This window comes from Balaenoptera ricei, chromosome 5, assembly GCF_028023285.1.
Source record: "Balaenoptera ricei isolate mBalRic1 chromosome 5, mBalRic1.hap2, whole genome shotgun sequence".
NCBI classification, from domain to species: domain Eukaryota; kingdom Metazoa; phylum Chordata; class Mammalia; order Artiodactyla; family Balaenopteridae; genus Balaenoptera; species Balaenoptera ricei.
The window spans coordinates 138,915,336-138,935,847 of NC_082643.1; the positions used below are offsets into that span (position 1 = coordinate 138,915,336).

The window sequence follows — 20,512 nt, forward strand, 5'->3', positions numbered from 1 at the left end:
TATTCTATGTTTATGTCTAAGTGGACTTTTAATTAGTATAGTACAGAAAATATAGCAAGTAAAAAAGAAATATCTTGAGCTTTTTTATACTGTGTTCTTTTAAGGTCTAATTATTAGTTCAGTGCTAATGGGAAATGAATAAGTCATAATACATTCACACAGTACATGAAGGCAGAAAAAAATAGAATAAGGGAGCTCTCAAATACAGTAAGTGGCAAGAGCAGGATGCATAAAAATATATCTAGTATACTAGTGTTGGTATAGCTTTTGCTATAGACTTGATGGTGTTTCTTAATGAATTCAGCCTAAAATTGCAAGGCAAAGCAGCACGTATAAGCAAAATTTGTAATGTGGTGAAGTCTTTCTAACAGCTAACGTTGTTTGAATCACAAATAATGTCAAGTTGCTTTATGCATTTTCATTATGTCAAAAGTTAAAACAAGAAACAAAATCTCCATTCCCACACAAATTTGCACTGGATATGTTGTCCAAGGTCAAACTGCAGTTCTAGCAGCATTTTTCACACCTTGACACAGTGCAAAGGAAATGTCTGTATCTCAGAATCTATTTAACTTCAGTGAGAAGCTCCCACCTAACTTTCACTTGGGAGTGATTGATTGCAATATGATGACATGCTAAAAGGCACGTATCAAGGGAAGAAGCTAACAGAATTTTATAAATTCCTTCTAAGCAATTCATCTGTTCCATTGAACCCATGCCTGTGGATTAATGTCAATAAAGACATTTTCAAAGATGAAATTCATAAAATCTTAAAAATCAGCATTAACAGGGTAGTTAGGTAAGAACCAAAAAAGACATCTAGATTGGAAAGGAAGAACGGAAACTATCTCTATTGACATATGACATGGTGTTGTGTATAGAAAATCCTAAGGAATGAAATTAAGAAAATTCCATTTACAATAGTATGAAAAAGAATAAAATATGTAGGAATAAATTTAACAAAAGAAGTGTAAGACTTGCACACTAAAAATTATAAAACATCATTGACAGAAATCAAAGAGACCTAATAAATGGAAAAGCATTCCATGTTCATGATCAGAAGACTTAATATTGTTAACATAGCAATGCTCCCCAAACTGATCTACAGATTCAAGGCAATCCCTATCAGAATCCCAGCTGCCTTTGTTGCAGAAATTGGCAAGCTGATCCTAAAATTCATACGGAAATGCAAGGGACCCAGAATAGCCAAAACAATTTGTAAAAGCAGAACGAAGTTGGAGGACTAACACTTGCCAGTTTTAAAACTTACTGCAAGGCTCCTGTAAGCAAGATGGTTTGATCCTGGCATGTATATGGCTGGCCGTATGTAATGGAACTGAGAATTCAGAAATAAACCTTTGTAGTTTCCAACAAGACCATTCAATGGGGGAAAGAATAGTCTTCAACAAAAGGTGCTGGGACAACGGGATAACCACGTGTAAAAGAATGAAGTTGGACTCCTATCTCATACCACATACAAATATTAACTCAAGATGGATTATAGACCTAAATGTAAGAGCTAAAAGTATAAAACTTAGGAGAAAACATAAGAGTAAATCTTCATGACTTGGATTAGGCAATGGTTTCTTAGATACCAAAGCACAAGCAGCCAAAGAAGATATCAATGTATTAACTTCATCACAGTGAAAAACTTTTATACTTCAAAGGACATCATCAAGAAAGTGAAAAGACAACCCATAGAATTAGATAAAATAGGGACTTCCCTGGTGGTCCAGTGGTAAGAAATCCGCCTTCCATTGCAGGGGACTCGGGTTTGATCCCTGGTCATAGAACTAAGATCCCACGTGCTGCGGGGCAACTAAGCCTGCGCGCCTCAACTAGAGAGCCTGCGTGCCACAACTAGAGAGAGAAAACCCGCACGCCACAACTAGAAAGAAGCCCGCGCCGCAACAAAAGATCCTGCATGCCTCAGCGAAGATCCCGTGTACCACAACTAAGACCCGACGCAGCCAAAAAAATAATAATAATAAAGAAAATAAATATTTAAAAAATGAATTAGATAAAATATTTGCAAATCATTTATATCTGATAAGGGATGTGTATTCGAATAGATAATTTAAAAATGGGCAAAAGATTTGAATAGACATCTGTCCAAAGAAGATACACAAATGGCCAATAAGCACATTAAAAGGTGCTTAACTTCATTGGTCATTAGGGAAAATGATGAGATACCACTTCATCCTCACTAGGATGGCTAAAATAAAAAACACAGACGATAACAAATGTTGGTGAGGATGTAGAGAAATTAGAATCCTCATATACTTCTGGTGTGATTGTAAAATGGTATAGCTGCTTTGAAGAATAGTCTGGCAGCTCTTCAAAAGGTTGAATATAGAGTTACCATGTGACTCAGCAATTCCACTCCTAGGTATATCCCCAACAAGATTGAAAATATGTGTGCATACAAAAACTTGTATATGAATGTTCATAGCAGTATTATTCACAGTAGCCGAAAGGTGAGATCAATCCAGATGTCCATCAGTGGATGAATGGATAAACAAAATGTGGTACATCCATGCAGTGAAATATTATTTAGTCATAAAAGGGAATGAAGTACTGATACATGCCACAACATGAATGAGCCTTTAAAATGTTACACTAAACAAAAGAAGCCAGGCAGGAAAGGATGTGGATTGTATAATTCCATTTATATGAAATGTCTAGCGTAGGAAAATCTATAGAGACAACAGATTAGTAGTTACCAGTGACTTGGGAGAGAGAGGAATGGGAAGTAACTGCTAGTGGGTACAGGGCTTATTTTTGGGGTGATGGAAAATGTTTCAAAATAAGGTAATGGCGGGACTTCCCTGGTGGCGCAGTGGTTAAGAATCCGCCTGCCAATGCAGGGGACATGGGTTCGATCCCTAGTCCAGGAAGATCCCACATGCCGCAGAGCAACTAAGCCTGTGCGCCACAACTATTGAGCCTGTGCTCTAGAGCCCGCAAGCCACAACTACTGAGGCCCGTGCGCCTAGCGCCCGAACTCTGAAACAAGAGAAGCCACCGCAATGAGAAGCCCGCGCACAGCAACAAAGAGTAGCCCCCGCTCGCCGCAACTAGAGAAAGCCTGCGTGCGGCAACAAAGACCCAATGCAGCCAAAAATAAATTAATTAAAAAAAAATAAGGTAATGGTGATTGTTGCACAACCCTGTGAATTATACTAAAAACCACTGAATTGTATATTTAAAAAGCAAATTCTATGGTATGTGACAAATAAAGCGAGTGCCAGACACGTGTTCTAGGTGAAGAGCTACAGGAACTCTTCTCATTTCTCTATTCTTGACTTACGAGTATTCCATTTAAAAAACGAAAAACTAAAAACAACTTTCCACTGTTAAAGGAGTATGACCTAGTTACAAGAAAAGTTATAGATTCCTATTCCTGCTCACCAAGAGACAAGCTTCTTGGTGGCCTCTTAGTACATTTCTCTCAGACATTTTAATGCACATTAATAGGTGTGCATGTGTATTTTAACCAAAAATGAGATCATACTGTTGTATAAACTACTTCTCTTATATATATTGTGAGTAGCTTCCCATGTCAGTAAATACACTTCATAATCTCTTTAATGGCTGTAATATCTAATTGCCTGGATGAATTATAACTTATTAACCAAGTCCTCCTTATTTGACATTTGGTTGTTTCTACACGTTTGCTGTTATTGACAGCTATATAATCAACATCACTGTAGCTAAATCTATGCACACTTTGGTGATTTTTTTTCCTTAGGCTAAATTCCTGTAAGTAGAATTATTGATCAAAAGTACATATGCATGTTTAAGATACTTGATATGTATTCTCAAACTGCCCTCCAGAAGGAGTGTGTGTCCATGTGAATTTTGAAAGTCCCTTCTGTCTGTATAATAAAACTTTATTTGGACCTTTGAATGTGTTATTAACCCTGCTGAGCTTTAATATAGCTCCAGTAGTGGACTTCCACCACTGGACCACCAGTGGACTTCCCTGGTGGTCCAGTGGGTAGGACTCCATGCTCCCAACGTGGGGGGCCGGGGTTCAATCCCTGGTTGGGGAACTAGATCCTGCATGCTGCAACTAAAAGATCTCGCATGCCGTAACTAAGACCTGGCGCAGCCAAAATAAAAATAAATAAATAAATAAATATTTTTTTAAAAAATATATATATATATGTAGTTTCAGTAGAGAAACATGTTTATAATGCTGAGTAAAGAGAAAGCCAGTCTCAGCAACTCAAACAGAAAGGAGTCCTGTTTTCAGTAATTACACAGAACTTTTCTACCTTCTTTGTTTTATACGCTGTGAACAATAGAGGAAAATTATAACATTTTCCTCTGTCTTCAGAAGCTTCAAATCTGCGTTGTTATGGTTCTGTTTCTGCTCCTGTGAAAGGACAAGCTCTGTCTCCAGAAGATATCGCTGATAAGGAATGTCAGGTTTCAGGTGTTGTCCAGCCAAACACATTAGATAAATGGAAATATACTGAGAGTTCTTACTTGGCCATCAAGCACATTTTCCCTTGGCAAATGGAATTGACACCACTCAGCCAGCAAATATGTTTTTCGGGTTCACGAGATCTGCAAACATGCCCAAGAAATTAAATAAAATGTATGTTAATTATGATGAGTATAGAGGGGAGGGGTCCTCCCACTCTTATCTGGTGGCATGAAAGTAATTTTATGTATTTGATCAAAGTAAAGATTGCCTACACAGTTTATGGTATATGATTTGATCCAAGAGATCTTTTGAATTTATTATTATTGTGCTTTTCCTTTCTTCCATCTCATTCATTAATTCATATCTATTTCCTGAGGCCCCACTGTAGGCCAAATATTCTTCTAAGGAGTTTTCTTAATTTTGCCTTTGTCTTTCTTTCTAATCTTCCCCCCCCCACCCCCCGCCGCCTGTCTGTTCACTGGTTTTAATAATAATTTACCAAATGAAGGGCAAAATGAAGTGGCAAAGCAATTAAAAATACTCAAGTCCCAGTTTAGGGAGGTAAAGTAAACCTACATCTTGGAATATTGTATAACCAAAGAATTTGTAGTAACATGGGGGTAATGTTTACAATATAAGTTAAGTACAAAATTGTACAAATAGTGTGAATTCAATCGTGTTTTTTTTAAAGCATGTGAAAAAGACCAAATGAAGCAGACCAAATTGTTATAATTTTCTCTGGGTGGTAGGATCGTGGATGATTTGCTTTCTTCCTGCTTTTCCAATTTTCCTTAGTTTTTATAACGGGCATATATAATCAAGGGGAAAATAAGCTTAAAATACATAAAATATTTTATATCTGTTGTTTTTTAGACTGCAAGATATAGGAATGAACCATTCACCTGTTAAATGTTAAGATCTGCTAGTAAGGGACTTCCCTGGCGGTCCAGTGGTTAGGACTTTGCCCTTCAACCGCAGGGGGCACGGGTTCAATTCCTGGTCTGGGAGCTAGGATCCTGTATGCCGTGTGGTGCGGCCGGGGGAAAAAAAAATCTGCTGGTAACATGAACAGTCATTATTGACGAGTGGGAAGTACAGAAAAGAGGACATTTAATTGTGTGTATAGTTTAGAATTTATACTGAAATTTAAATGATAACACTTGAATTTACATGTGAATGAGTTTATTAGCATTTTCTATAAATATAAATGGGTCAGATTTATTGAGATCATAAATCCTAAATAATAATTACTTCAGGAACAGATATCAAAACAATGGATTATTCTGAAGTGTTCTGATTGACAGTGTCCTGTGGTCTCTTAATTTATTAGTGTGTACCAATTTGTGAATGAAAATAATTTGGTAGGGGAATATATGTGTAAGTATGTGGGAAATAATAAGTGTTTGAAACTTGTGATTCAGCATTGATCATTGAAACTCGTCCAATCTTATTTTAGGAGAATGACATCTTCCTGGGCTGGGAAAAAGGAGCTTATAAGAAATGGGGAAAGAGTAAGAAAAAGTGCTCAGATCTAACTCTAGAAGAAATGAAAAAACAGGCTGCTGTCCAGTGTCTTCGATCTGCTTCTGATGAAGTAAGTTTACATTTGATTTCTAATACTTAGGGGAGAAAAAAAGGAGGCGGTGTTTCTTAAAAGTTTACCGATAATACATCTTGACCAAAAAAACCTTAGAAAAGTAAAGTACTCATTATCTCACCAGTGTTACGTAAACATTGTCATTTTTTCCTTTATAGCATTTTTCTATATATATTGAGTTTTATATAATATATTCTTTTTTATGTACTATTATAATTGGAGAATACATAAAATTTTATATATTTTTTCCCCATTTAACATATATTTCATTTTGTTATTATTGATACATTATCTTTATTCTTTTTAGTGGCTAAGTTATATTTCATCAAATAATATTCTAATAGCCACCTAATATATTCTTTATTACTGGATATTTAGATTGCTCTTGATTTTTTGTTATGCTGTCTAGAATATATTCATGCGTGGCTTTTCCCATGGTATATCTATATATTTTGGATACATTGCTGGAAGTGGGAAAGCAGTTCTAACATTTAAGAACACTATGTTTGCTTGATTCATAATTTTTTGTTTGTTTTTAAGGAAAATATTATAAGATTGTTTTAGTGACCTTTTAACGTTTCATGTAAAATATTTCTTATGTCCTTCAGCATCCTGAAATAACAACATAGTTTTAGAACATAATCGCCTATTTAAATTAATACTCTGATTCTTTGTTACTCACTATACAATATAATCTCTGAGATCATAACTACTTAGAAAATTATTTTGCTTTTACCATGCTATTTGAGATAGTGTGCTTTAAGCACCTTTACAATTCAAAGTTAAATTGAGAAGATTCATACCAGGTGTGTAGAGAAGCTTCCGACCTGCAGAAACTTCCTTCCTAAATTAAGTTATCAGGCGGTCTGATGTTGGGGGTAACCAGCTTTGCTCCATTTGATAATCTGCAGAAGTTCTGTTTTGTCTCCCACGTACCACACATGCCCTTGACAGCTTGTTCAGTGCTTCCCAGCTGTGTGTTCTCATCCTGCTCAGAGTTGTCTGTGGGAGCCCGACTCCCTGGCCTGTGCCCATGGCACCTGGTGCATACCCTCACATCCTAAATGCAGTTGTGCATTTCTGTCTTCCCTTCACGACTGTGCTCCTTGGACGCCAGGACTGTGAGTTCCCCATATTTGCATCTCCTGGTGCCTAGCGGAGTGAGTGCCTGTCGTGTAGAAGGTCCTGCATTTCTCTTGAATTGAGTTGAACCTCAGTTTCCAAAGAGTCTTCCACTTTCATCCAGTCCTTCTTTTTCCCCTTCCCACTGTTTTCCTCTCCCTCACCCCTTGGATTTTTTTTTAACTTCTGATTTCTTGAAGCTGCTGCCTCATAGACTGTGGGATAGGAATTTGGAAGTTACCACTCATGTGGTTATCTTAGGTACCTTTTTGTTACAAAGAGAAGGAACATAATTAACCTAGTTTAAGAAAAAATGGAAATATACATAAAGGTTACAGGGATATCTCACTGAAACCCAGTGCTGGAAATGCAGCAGCCTGGGGAGTGACCTGAACTGGGAACCAAATGATTGGCAGCCGAAGTCATTTTCTCTAATGACCCACAGTCTCTCATTTGCTTCTCTCTGTGTTTCTGGGTCGTTCCCTCTCTACCTGAAGTCTGGCTTTCTCTGCTTCGGCACACGCATGGTGAAAAAATGACCATTCTAGCCCCAGCCCAGCATGACTGCTGAAGTCTGGTACCCAACCCCATTCAGTTGAGGGAGAATCTGATTTGCTAGGCTTGGGCCAGTTGTCCACCTGTGCTTTGATAAGCTGTGGCAAGGGGACAGAGTCGCCTGCAGGTCCACTCCTTCAGCAGGGGCTGAGTGATGGGCAGTCCTCAGAGAAAAGGGGGTGGTTGGACAGGTACCCAAAAGGTGTTTTCTGTGTGACACTGAAGGGGCTAATAGATTGGTAAAGGAATTCAGAGCTTTTAAAGGAATTGAAAATGGAGATGGTTTTTAAAAGTGAGAGGTTAGTTCAGGTAAATTCTTTGAGCAAAATCCAAAAAAGCTACTGCTGAGTCATGGTTGGGAGGAAAATATGAGTAGGGAGTTTCAATCTGGGAAAGGATCTTATTTCTGCTTTGGACCAAAGTTGCTGAGAAATGACTCTAGCCTTCGACTCATGGTGAAGTGGACTGAAAAACAAGGACAGCTGAAATCAACTGTGGGCGAAGGGGGAGCACAGGCACCTTGTTGTGTGCAGTGCAAGACCCTGCTCCTCCGACAGCTTTTGGAGTGTGTGTAATTCATCCTAGCTGAGCATGATGTGTGCCAACAAAGAACTTGGTGTCAGGTAGAAACAGTGCAGGGGAGGAGAGTGGCTTGCACAGATCTTTGATTCTTTAAGTTGTTGCTTTAGAAAACGCTTTCCTTTGCCTGGCAAAGGCAGGATTTTTGTTTTCAAACCCAATGAAGCATATTTGTCCTAACTCTTTCTTTCTCATTTCATTAAAAATTATTGCGTTCTTTTTCCTAATAAGGATTGTTTTTTTAATCTTACCAAATTAAAGTCGGCTGAGGAAGTGAATGTGCCATACATACACCAGGAGCTCAGCCGAGTGCCTGGGGACAGAGTGAAAAGGAAGTAGGAAGTCCTCAAGACCCCGAGCCGCCTGCTGTGTGTGCATCAGCGCACAGCCCCCTTAAGACAGCTCACCTGGCTCTTGGGAGCCAGTGGAAAGAAGTTGAAAAGAACCCTCTCTAACTATGGCCTGTAACAATGGAAAGGATTCACTGTGGTCACTTATGAAACTGTAGGCTGTTTTTTTTTTTCTAGAATCTGCCTGGTGGCTTCAGTGAAAAGAAGAGAGCAAAGAAGGCCCTATGTAGGAAATTATAATGCAGAGTTCTATTTTATCTTATATTTTTGCCACAGTGAATGTTTGCACATGGGCGTGTTGTTCATTCCCTAAATACTGAGGATGGTAACGTTCGCGATTCTGTGCTTTGCTTTCCCACCCAGTTCTAATGCCAACTTAGACCCCTTCTTTGTGCAGCTCTGTGTAGTCACTACTAACTGATCAGAGTCAAAAGCCACTAACAGGTTTACAGTCTAATTGCTTAAAATGTTAATGACATAATCACAAGACAATAACATAGGTGATGCTTTCACTGTATTAGGTAGGTAGGTAGAGGTGATGTTTTGCGTTACATGTGAGATGAATTCTTTTCTCGTTACTTTCGTGTGTGCATGTGTGACTGTTACAGCTACAATATTAGCTGTTATCAGACTCTTCGCTGCGCCATGGTTTAAATAGAATGGTTGACTTCTCTGACTGCAGTTCTACATCCCTGTGGTGTGATGCTGTGCCTCCACTTAATCCTTGCATCAAGTTGTACCCACATTTCAGCACGTCTCTGAACCCGCTCAGCCCAATATTTATCTGAGAAACGTCACCAAAACCATAAGGAAACTCAGTTATGTCCGAATTTAATTTTATACATTGATGATAGTTTGGCAACACCCGTGAACATCTGTGAGCCATTGTTTATTCCTGTTGGGGACCATGACCTTTAATGGGCTTTGCTGTTTGTTAAGTCCCAGCTGAAACTGCCTTTGCTAATACTCTTCGTTTAAACGTGCAAATAACATGGAATTCTCTGGTACTCATTTTTTGCTATAACATTTTGCATTTGCTTTGAGTGCAGTTAGTAATGGGGTCTGTAAATAAGAACGGTGCTGTGACTCAGCGATAGGTCACTCAGACCTCCCCCAGGTGGGCATTTTATAGTTACGTGATGTTATCCTAAGTTGTTCTGTTTCTGTTACCAGTGGACATGGCACATGCCTGATGTGGTTACATATATCCACACCTCCCTTTCTCCCTTTTAAAAACATAAAAAGTGGAACTGTGCCAACTGTTGTGTTTTGAATCCTCAAGTTTACTTGGTTCTGTTTTCTCTTTCCCCAGAGTTGGAGCTTTTCATATTGCTTTGTTTTTGTTTTTAATAATTAGTTATATTTCTGTTTTATTTTTATTGAGCTCCTTAAAACTGAATCAGAGCTAGTATTTCATCTCCCATTTTGGGAATGGCTAGAATATTAGAAACTCAACAAGGCCCTGTTTGGGGAATAAAGTTAGGAGGCAATGATAACTTATTTCAATTAAGTTAGTCTTGAAAGTAACAGCACTGCAACTTACCCTGGGTAACTGACTTGATCTGTGGTTATTTAAAGAGTCCTGTAGAGGATTTATGTCCTCGGTACAGTGAAGTCTTATTGCAACTGCTCATATTTTCACATTCAGCTAAGTTCACCAGTAAAATTCTTTTTGCCAGTAAAAGTACATAGTACATCTCAATATTTTGCGTATGTATTGTTTATATGCTGTACAGGGTTGTATATAAAAAAACATGTGAAGTCATTTATGGCAATTTACTTTCAAGGTTAATTTTGACCATATACATTGTTTCTTTGCATGCTGACGTTTGAACTTACCCATTCTGGATAATGAGCATCAAGACAGTGATAACTAATATTTACTGAGCCCTTAAATGTGTGCAGTACCCGTCTGGGTGCGCTGTCTACGTTGTAAGAGGTGATGCTGTGCTCCCTCTACAGGCCAGACCCCTGAGAAGCCAGTGGTTATTAAAGCCAAGAATGCTCACAATTGCTGTGTTGTCACAGCCAACCCTGCCTGAGGAAGCCTAGGCCTTATCTCCTTGGGCATAGATAGAGCTGGGCATTCAAGGAAGCCTGTAGGCCGTTATGAGGGCTTTGGCTTTTCCTCTGAGAAGCCTTGAAAGTTGGAGAGTTTGGAGCAGAGGGCCGATGTAGCTTGACTTAAATGCTGATAAGGTGCTGCTGGCTGCTGCCTTCAAGAGTAGATGGGTTGGGGCGAGGCAGGGTAGATGGAGGGGCAGAGGCAGATGCAGAGAAAGCAGGTAAGGAGCTATTGCCTTATCAGTCCAGCTGTTGCCTTAGTATTAGTCCAGAAGGCCGATGAGGGCGAGACCTTGTTAGTTTCTAAATGTATTTTGAAGGTAGAGCTGACGAGATTGGATGTAGGGTGGAGGAAGAGGGCAGAGTCAGCGAAGATAGCCAAGGTTTTTGGGCTGAGCAACTGCAAGAAAGGAATCTTCATTTACTGAGGAAAAAAATTGGGGAAGAAACACTAATTTGTGGGTGGATGGGTATGAGTTAGGATTTGAACGTGAGATGCCTGTGAGAGAGAGCCGGTGGCGGTTTTGAAAACGCAGTTGGATATGCGTGTCTGGGGTTGATGGGCTGGGTGGTTTGGGTGAGGAGATTGAACAATAGACCACTTACTTGCTTGTTTGGCCAGAGCTTGCCGTCTGGCGTGTCTCCAGGGGCTGAGTAGGACGCTAAATGAATGAGGCGATGGGGAGCGGGTTGGACTGTGGGAAACACCGTCCCGGTGGTGCCAGGTCTTCTCTCTTTTTAGAAAAGGTAGAAAGTTGGGATTTTTATCGGAAGTTTCCTACAGTATTAAATGCTGAAAGTGAGGGTGTGGAAAAGGAAACGAGTGGGAGGGACTGCTCTAAAAATCTGAGGGTGAGGTGAGCAAAAGGACATAAAAAGAGGCATACGTGGGGGTTATGGAGTGGGGTGTGACAGACCGAGCGCGTGAGGGCGGGAAGGCAGACGCGGGGAGGGACAGAGACCAGAACAGTGCACACCTGTGCACGTGGCTTGAGAAACACGTAATTATGCAAACAGCTTGAGCCCCGCAAGTGCCCTTTCCTCGTGGCACTTCTCTCCATCACTCTCCGAGGTTACCAGTGCTCTGAACTTGGTTTTCCTCTCTCCTGTGCACATCTTTACACTTCTACTAAATGTTGTTCGAGGGGATACACAAATGTGTGACTATTTTGCCTGTTAGCTTTATATGAATGGTATCATACTCTATGTATTTTGTAACTTGCTTCTTTTAGTTAACATTTGGAAAGATTTATCTATGTTACTAGTATGATCTTATAATTTCTCTTCACTGCTAAATGTCCATTGTAACACTGTAAAGCTATTTATTCTTCTGGTAATGGACCTTTCAGTTGTTTCCCAGTTTTGATTGTTATAAAGAACACAGCAAGGACCGTTATTGTGCTCCCACCCTTGTGCATATGTACAGTGCCTTTTCTAGAGTATATACTTAGGCATCAGACTGCTACATTAAAGTCAGTTGTTTTTTTCACCATTTTAGCATCACAGGCTTGCGTATCTGATGAAAGCTATGGACCTAACCAGAAAGATTATCTTTTCTAATATGCCTCCTTGGCCTGTAGTAGGGGTGCAGTAATATTTATCCATTGCATACTTCCCTCCTCCTCTATACCACATTCTAGAGAGGGAATATAAATAAGAGCTGGAGGCAAGCCATTGGGTAGATTTTTGTAGATCCTCCTGTGTTTAACGATGGGAATCACAGCCCTCATGCAGGTGCCTTGGCAGAGACAGCCTTTTGTTTGTTTGGATTTTTTGTTTAAAAATTATCCTTAAATGGCTGTAGGCCATGGATGTTTATTCCATCCACGTAGCCACGTGCCCCACTGCTTCCTATTGCATTATACCTGGGTGTCACATGTTTGTATTACTTCCCTGGCCACTGAAGACATGAGTTTATGAACCCTGGTATATATTCTCAGTTGTCTTACTGGTGCTCTTTTGTTTATTGACTTAACAAGTCTGTGGGTTGGGTAGGGCTCAGCTGGGAGGTTCTTTTGCTGGTCTGGTTTTTTTTTTTTTTTAACTTGATATATATGTATTTTAATATTTATTTATTTGGCTGTGCTGGGTCTTAGTTGGCGCGTGTGGGATCTTCATTGCTGCACGCGGGATCTTTTAGTTGCGGCATGCGGGCTCTTAGTTGTGGCGTGTGGGATCTAGTTCCCTGACCAGGGATCGAACCCGGCCCCCCTGCATTGGGAGCACGGAGTCTTAGCGACTGGACCTCTAGGGAAGTCCCCCTGGTCTTGTTTGTTTGTTTTTTAAATAAATTATTTGTTTTAATTTTTGGCTGTGTTGGGTCTTCATTGCTGTGCGCGGGCTTTCTCTAGCTGCAGCTAGCGGGGGCCACTCTTCGTTGCGGTGCGCGGGCTTCTCATTGTCATGGCTTCTCTTGTTGCAGAACACAGGCTCTAGGCACGTGGGCTTCAGTAGTGGTGCAGGCTCAGTAGTTGTGGTGCACGGGCTTATTTGCTCCGTGGCATGTGGGGTCTTCCCGGGCCAGGGATCGAACCCGTGTCCCCTGCATTGGCAGGCGGATTCTTAACCACTGCGCCTCCAGGGAAGCCCCCGCTGGTCTTGTTTGCGGTCTCATACCGTTGCAGTCATTGGCAGCTGGGACCGGAACATCCAAGATTGCTCTCTTAGCTTGTCTGGCACCTCAGGAGGGATAGCTAGGAGCTGTGGCCTTCTCCGCGTGGCTAGCTTAGGCTTCTGTCTACGGCAGATGGAGCCCGGGAGTTAGCATTCCGAGAGGGCATGCGTCACAATTGCTAGTGTCTCACTGAGGAATCCTAGCACATTTGGGGGAGGGGCCTACACTAGGGGTGAGTGCCAGGAGTCGTGGCTCACTGAGGGTACCAGGCTTTCCCCGTCCTGACAGGTACTTTCGTGACAGATGGAAACCAGACAGGCTTGGGACACCAGGCACCTCTGAGGGAAAGCATGAGATACCATAATGAAAACTGGGGACTAAATGAAAGTTGGCAAATTGTTGAATCCCCATCCCTTTCTTCTCCCTGTCTGCCAGAACTCTGAAGATTGGGGAATTTCTCTCTGAGGAAAAGGTTGCTGCAAAGAAGAAACAATCCAAGGGACAAGATGATCTCTTGAAAATTCTAAACATGATAATAGGAATGAAAGAACTCAACAGAAGGGTTGGAAGGTATAGCTGAGGAAATCTCCCAGGAAGTAAAACCAAAAAACGAAGAAATGGTAAATAGGAAAGAAAAAAAAAATTAGGGGACCAATACAAGAAGTTCAAAACCCAGCTATTAGGAAGTGTCATTGGTATGCTCCCATTTTCCAGCTGTGAAAAGTAAGGCTTTGCTAGGTGACTGGCTTAAGGGGGGTCATGTGGCTAACCCTGAGGTGAAGTTCAAACCCACGTCTCTTTGACTCCCAGCGGCACGGACCAGGCGGTTGAGTACCGGCCCCTGAGTACCACATTGGTTAACGATCACAGGGTTGGTGTGGAGCTGCCTGTCACGCGTTTAGGCACTATCCAGTCCCGAAGGGTTCTCCATAAAAGATTAACCTTTGAGATGATTAACATAGCTACAGAAGCCTTTGACTCCGGAGAGGAGACAGAATGAGGCAGAATGAGTCAGATTGCCTTTGTTTCCTTGATGCTGATGATTAAGGTCAGTAGTTGAGAAAGATGGGAAGCACAGAGAGGGGGGAGAAGCATTGGAAACGCTGTGGTATGGGAAATGATAGAAGTTTATCAGGGAACAAATAAAAAATCTTTCCCAGAAGCAGTGGGGCAGTAGCTGCAGTGTTTGACCTGGGCCGCATCATCACGAAAGCGTCTGGCTCCACGCTGTAGCCTAGGAGAGGGAAGGCAGCGGTGCCGGCACCGTGGAGTCCCGGCAGAATCCAGAGGACTTTGCGGTATCTGGATCAGGTTAGTTACCCTTCCTGCTCCTCCACCCTCAAACTCAAATCAGAGCAAAAACTCAAGGCATTTTAAAAGCAGTGAATCCAAAAATGAGACTCTGGGAAGTGAGAAACGTATTGACAGTCTAGAGGGGGCACCAGTATTCAGGTGACTCATGTGACAGGCACTCTGAGAGGCGCCTCACACGCACATCACCTTAGTTTACCCTCGGGAATCTTGAGAGGGAGGTGTTCAGGGACCAGGAGCGGCGCTGCACCCCACTGCCCAGTGAGTATGGGCAAGGCAGGAGTGCGGGCCCAGATACATTGCCCCCGGCCATCTCCCAACTGTGAGAAGTGACAGTTATTCGAGAGTAAACTCCCTGAGGGTAGGGAGCTCATCTCTGCGGGTGTCCTGCCTGGCCATGGGGGCCCTGCCCATTTGCTGAGTGAGTGAGTGAGTGAGTGAGAAGTACACGAGTGGAATGGTCGTGTGTCTGGAGGACCGCTTATTGAACGTCTCCTGAAAAGTGCCCGGCTCCGTGTGTGCGCCCCCCGGTGTTCAGATTTGGATACCATAACTTGAATTTTAGAGTGCTCCTGTGGTTTGCAGAGCAGCTTCTCATGTTGGTTTGGTATTGGGAGGTAAGTGGGTATTACCCATCTTACAGCTGAGAAAAGCAGTTCATGAGTTAAGCGGTAGAATGTCAGTGTTTTTTCACTTACGGCATTGTTTCCCCTTAGGTTGTCACTAAAATATGAGTATAATGTACTGCAGGCTCTCAGTATTCTTGAATGCCCTTGTGGATATGGTATACTGTTAAAATATGATTAATAAAATTATCTAGTACTTAATATCATAGTTGGGAAAGTGGATAAAATTTCTCATTAACAGCACCAAATCGACACTTCAGAATGCCTGCCAGGAGATGACAGGGTCCAGTGCTGCTTCTGACACCCCTTTTTGTTGCTCAGTTTACTATTATGATAACCCAGTGTGGTCTAACGATTTTTTTGAAAAAATACAATTATGATGCTGCAGGAATCAAGGAAGGAAGACAGAAGCGGGGTCGGTAGAGCTTGCTCTTGTGTGCAGGGTTAAGGACTAAGCGTGTTGTCTATTTTCCATTTATATATGAGAGCAAATGTATATACTTCTAAGCGGCATAACTATCCGGAACAGCTAAATTTTACAGTTGCTTGGAAGTGATTTCCAAGACAAAGCGTAAAAAGTAACATCTGCTGACTATTGTAATGAGCGCTTTATGGAGAATGGTAGGTGGCCCGCCGTTGCAGAGGATCGAGCGGAGTCGAATAAGCAATCCCTAGGGCTTGGTGTTCTGCCCTGGAGACTGGCACCGGCTTTAGAAACAGTGACACAGGCTTGCTGTACAGACCAGCGTGCAGCCGCGAGTCAGCTGACACCGGTGTTAGGTTCATGGTCTGGAGGAAGTGGAATAAAACAGCCATACTCATCACACCTTGAACATTATGGTAAGCAGAGTCTTTCCGATGGAATTGTGTAGTCAGAGTTGTGCTTATGACTAATATCTGCCATGTTTTTTAGGAGTTTTTAAGGAAAGGACAGCTCTCCTCTGGCCCATTTCCCTTTCTTCTTTTGTCCTGTCTCCTGTTAAAAGCTGTGATATGATGTGGATAGACTGTAACTATCAATGTTTACAATTAGCTGTTTTCATTGTAATCTTTCTTGCTGCTCAAACTGTGTAACTGCGGTTTCTTGTTGAGGATATCTGTAATACTTTGCTGAGTCATTTTGGGTGAAGTGAATGGGGTAGCGTCTATTTTTAGCCCCTCAAGGCCCTGTGAGGACGACAGGAGGCAGAGTCCTGTGCGTCTGTTCGGGTTGTGACCACCTAGAGAGACTCGATTCCAATTTAAATAGGGCTTTCTGCCACTGAATAAGTAAAAAGTTCCTAGGAAATAACACGGTCACTTTTTTTGTACCTTGTAAAAGGTTTTTCTTTCCTCCTGTGAGAAATAGAGAATTTTAAAAGTTTAAAAGTCTACATAGTAAAAGATTTGCTTTTGCCTGTTTCCATCATTCATTTTTCTTTAGAGTTTGGCTCTTATTCTTTTCCTCCCAATTTCAGACTCTTCCATGCACTCTCCTTAAATTTTACCCCAGTTCTGTACAGAGGCTAATACCCTATTCATGACCCTTAAAGTAAAGCTTTCACATTCGCTTGCAGTAATGACGTATGTTTTCCACCTGCTCTGTTTGTTCCAGTCATGAGTGTTCACTTTAAGAGAAAAAAAAAAGTCACCTGTTTTCTTTAGACCATGTACTCCCAGAGGACCACGAGGAGATTTTTGTGATTTTAATTTGTATTGAGTCTCGTACAAGCCCTTGCTCGTACAGATATTGAATAATAGTTTTGACAGTGACTGACTTTTAACCGTAAGATGGGCATTTAGGTCCTTAGGCTCCCCCGTGAGCAAGATGCTGTATCCCTGGGAAGACAGAAGCCTCTCTGGGAGGTACATTAGTATTTTCACATTTTATCAGTAAGTGCCGGTGAATATACTTTATTAGTAAAATATGTATACTAAATTGAATCTAGAAACCTATAGTTTTTAAACTCTTATGTTCATTTAAATATTGATCATGTGTTTCTTTTGAAACGTGGAAGATTTGTAAAGCTTTTATATTAAGACAAAAGTATACAAATACCTGACTCTTACATACCTGGCAGTAAACTATGTGCATTTCTGTTCCCACGCAGAGCTCTGGTATCGAGACTTTAGTGGAGGAGCTCTGCTCCAGGCTGAAGGACCTGCAGAGCCAGCAAGGTGAGAGTGCCGCCTCCAAGGGCTATCCATGCACAGGGGGGTGGAGTCACCAGATCTTAGAATTGATCAGAAAAGAAAGGCAACAGGAGCAATGTCTTTGTATTCAGTGTGTCACCAGGCCAGTGTCACGCTCTGTCTTTAGCTGTGAGTGGCTTCTGGGTCATTCCATAGCCATCACTGGTCGATAGATCCCTGCCCTCAAAGGGATGACTTAATCCACAAGTGCCCTCGTGGAAAGGAGACGTTTCATTGTGTTTGTCTTCAAACTGAAGCTCAGGGATCTGGAGCAATAATCTCTTATCTTTCCCATCCTTCTCCTCCCCCCCACCCCCCAAGTTAATATTTGCCTGTTGACATCAAGGCCTGCAAAGGTGTCAACTAATTATTTTAGGTTTGGAAGGAACTTTTGCCTTGACTCTTGAAATTCTTGGAAAGGCAGGCTTGACAAGCTCATTAAGTCATTTTGATTCGTGAACCCTCAGAGCTTCTTTTCTCAACTTTCCTGCAAGCCCCTAGAATAAGAGTGACCTATTAAAGTTAAGGATCTTTATTTTACATGTCCTCTTCATGGTCATTTTGCTGCCCACCAAGCCTTGAGCGTTCTTTTTAATAAGGGCACAATTTATTTGTTCTAATCTGAGGGCAGTATCATGAGCTAAGCTAAGAGTAGAGCCCTCTGCTTCTATTTTAGTTGAAACCCAGCCCTCACCTAGATGTTAAGTAACAGAGAGCTAACTGTAATAACTTTCTTTACAGATTAGTGTTAGTCAAGATGAGGCAGTATGAAGTCGGTGAGTGCAGAGTTTTGTGAGAAAATATTTTTGGAATCTAAACAGGTGTTCTCTCCTTCTGGTGTAATTAGTAAGTACCCAGGGAATTTCAGTCTCTTAATTAAGTGCCTCTAGAGCCTCTGTCAGTGATGAGGTGAACTTCTCTCCGTTCTCAGCCCAACGTTAATGTGGTTTAGCCAGAGAGTTCCCTCTGGCACACTGAAGAAATAGATTTTTATTAAAAAGATAAACTGGTGTAGCGTTCTTTTAAAGCCACAAAAGCCTATGTAATTTCTGATTAAATTTACTTAAGAAAAAAACAGGAGCATTTATTAACTAAATATAAGACAAATCTTTCTGAATTTTTGTTTCATAACAGAAGAGAAGATTCACAAAAAGTTAGAGGGGTCTCCCTCTCCAGAGGCAGAATTATCCCCTACAGCAAAGGATCAAGTGGAAATGTATGTAAGATTGTATTCAGTAATAAAGCGTGCATTTGTTAAAATCAGACTAATAACTGCTACATGGTTTACAGTTTTTTGTTTGTCATATTCTATTTAGTTTGATATTTTATAACTCAGGAATTTATTGAGCACTTACTGTGTGCTTGATGCTGAGAATTCAAAGGTGAATAAGAGGTCTTATCTTTTTCACGCATATTGAATCAATATTTGTGAAATTCACGAATGACAAAAACAAGGCCATTTAATGGTCCATTCATATAGGACTTTTGAAATTCACGCCAGTCCTTTGAGACAGCTGTAAGCAATTAGGCTTGTCCTTGTTTTATACACAAGGAAGCCAAGTTCCCATTGCTGATTACAGAGGGAACTGGGCAAGTCATTGACCTTGTTGGACTTGTTTCCTAAAGATGCTTTTCTGTCTTTCTTTGTAGATGGTTCGTATTTAAATTGACTGCATTGTAAGGAGACTTCCTTATTATACATTTTATTTGAATCTTCTCAACTTCTAAATCTGAAGGGAAAAAGAGTACTTAGTTGGTTGTGTTGCTGTGCTGTCCAGCACGGTAGCCGTAGCCGTGTGCGGCTGTTGGCCGTTTGCGACATGGCTGTTTCAGGTTGAGAGGTGCCGTGTGTGTCATACCCATCAGCGTTCAAAGACTTAATTTAAAAAGAATGTAAAACACTATATTGATAGTTTTTACTGTTGATTACATGTGAAATGATAATGTGGATATATTTGGTTACGTAAAATATATTATTGGAATTAATTTCACTTTCTTCTTTCGCATTTAATGGGATTCCTAGAACATTAAAAAGTACTTATGAAGCTCATAATATATTTCTGTTGGACAGCTCTGGTCTAGACTGAAAAGGAGAGTCAAGTATAGGCCCTTTGAACACCCGGCCTTTTATCACTTCATGTGTGACCTTGACTTGCCTCCAGAATGACAGTCCCCACTTTGGTAGCCATCCTGACTCTCAAGTCTTCCTTTGTCAGTCTGTCTTGCTCTGAAATCTTCAGTGGCTACCAGTTTCCTAGCAAACTGAAAACCCTTCTTTCCTGTTTTCAAGCCCTCTGAAGCCAGCCTCCCTGGTTTTCCGGCCCTGGGTTCCCAATGGTTGCTGGTCTAATGAGGCACCGCATCTTCGTGTCCTCACACAGGTTCCCATGCCTCACAGTTATACTCACCAGACCGCTGCGCATTTGGCACGTCAAGGCTCAGCTGTGGTCCGCTTTGTCTGATTGTTCTAGGCCTCACCAGCATCCCCTTTTCTGAACACTTGAATTCCAAGAAACCTGCCATTTCTGAGGGTCTGCTTAATGCTGGGCATTGCACTTGCCTCCTGAGAAAAGATTCGATAACAACAGTCACTGAAGGTGTCGTTCTGACTCATTTCGCATGTTAATTCCTTTACTCCTCACAACTCTGTGAGATAGATACTATAATTACTCCGTTTTCTAGGCCACAGAGAGGTTAAGGATCGTGCCTAAGGTCACACAGCTAGGAAATAGCAGAGTGAGGATTCAGACTCAGGGAGTGCGGCTCAGAGCTCATGCTCTCGACTGCTTTGCTCTCCAGCTTTTCACCTACATCTGCTTCCAGTGCTCATAGCAGCATTGTGAGGTAAGTCATAGTATCACCATCTTACAGGTGAGGAAAGGGACCAAGACATTACATGATTAGCTTAAAGTCACAAGCATAGTAAATGACTGAGCTGAGATTCAAATTCAGATATTTCGTATCAAAATATTACATTCTTTCCCCTGTATTAATTTGTAACTAGTGACTTACGAAAATCCAAATTTTAAAGAACAAAGTCAACTTAATGTATTTTCTAAATATTCCTATAGTGCTTTTCTCACTGCT

The 20,512-nt window shown here is 41.2% G+C and overlaps 1 protein-coding gene across 7 annotated transcripts in view; it reads left to right on the forward strand.

The window, feature by feature from the left end:
• KIAA0232 (KIAA0232 ortholog) overlaps window positions 1-20,512 on the forward strand; it is an 88,142-nt gene that overhangs the window by 48,992 nt on the left and 18,638 nt on the right. For 6 of the 7 annotated variants that reach the window (XM_059923635.1, XM_059923638.1, XM_059923637.1 and 3 more), the window contains 3 exons: window positions 5,892-6,029; window positions 17,344-17,410; window positions 18,560-18,641. In XM_059923635.1, the coding sequence (XP_059779618.1) occupies window positions 5,892-6,029; window positions 17,344-17,410; window positions 18,560-18,641 (287 nt within the window). Of the gene's footprint in view, window positions 1-5,891; window positions 6,030-16,029; window positions 16,094-17,343; window positions 17,411-18,559; window positions 18,642-20,512 lie in introns of those variants that run through there. The other variant, XM_059923641.1, reaches the window with a different exon arrangement.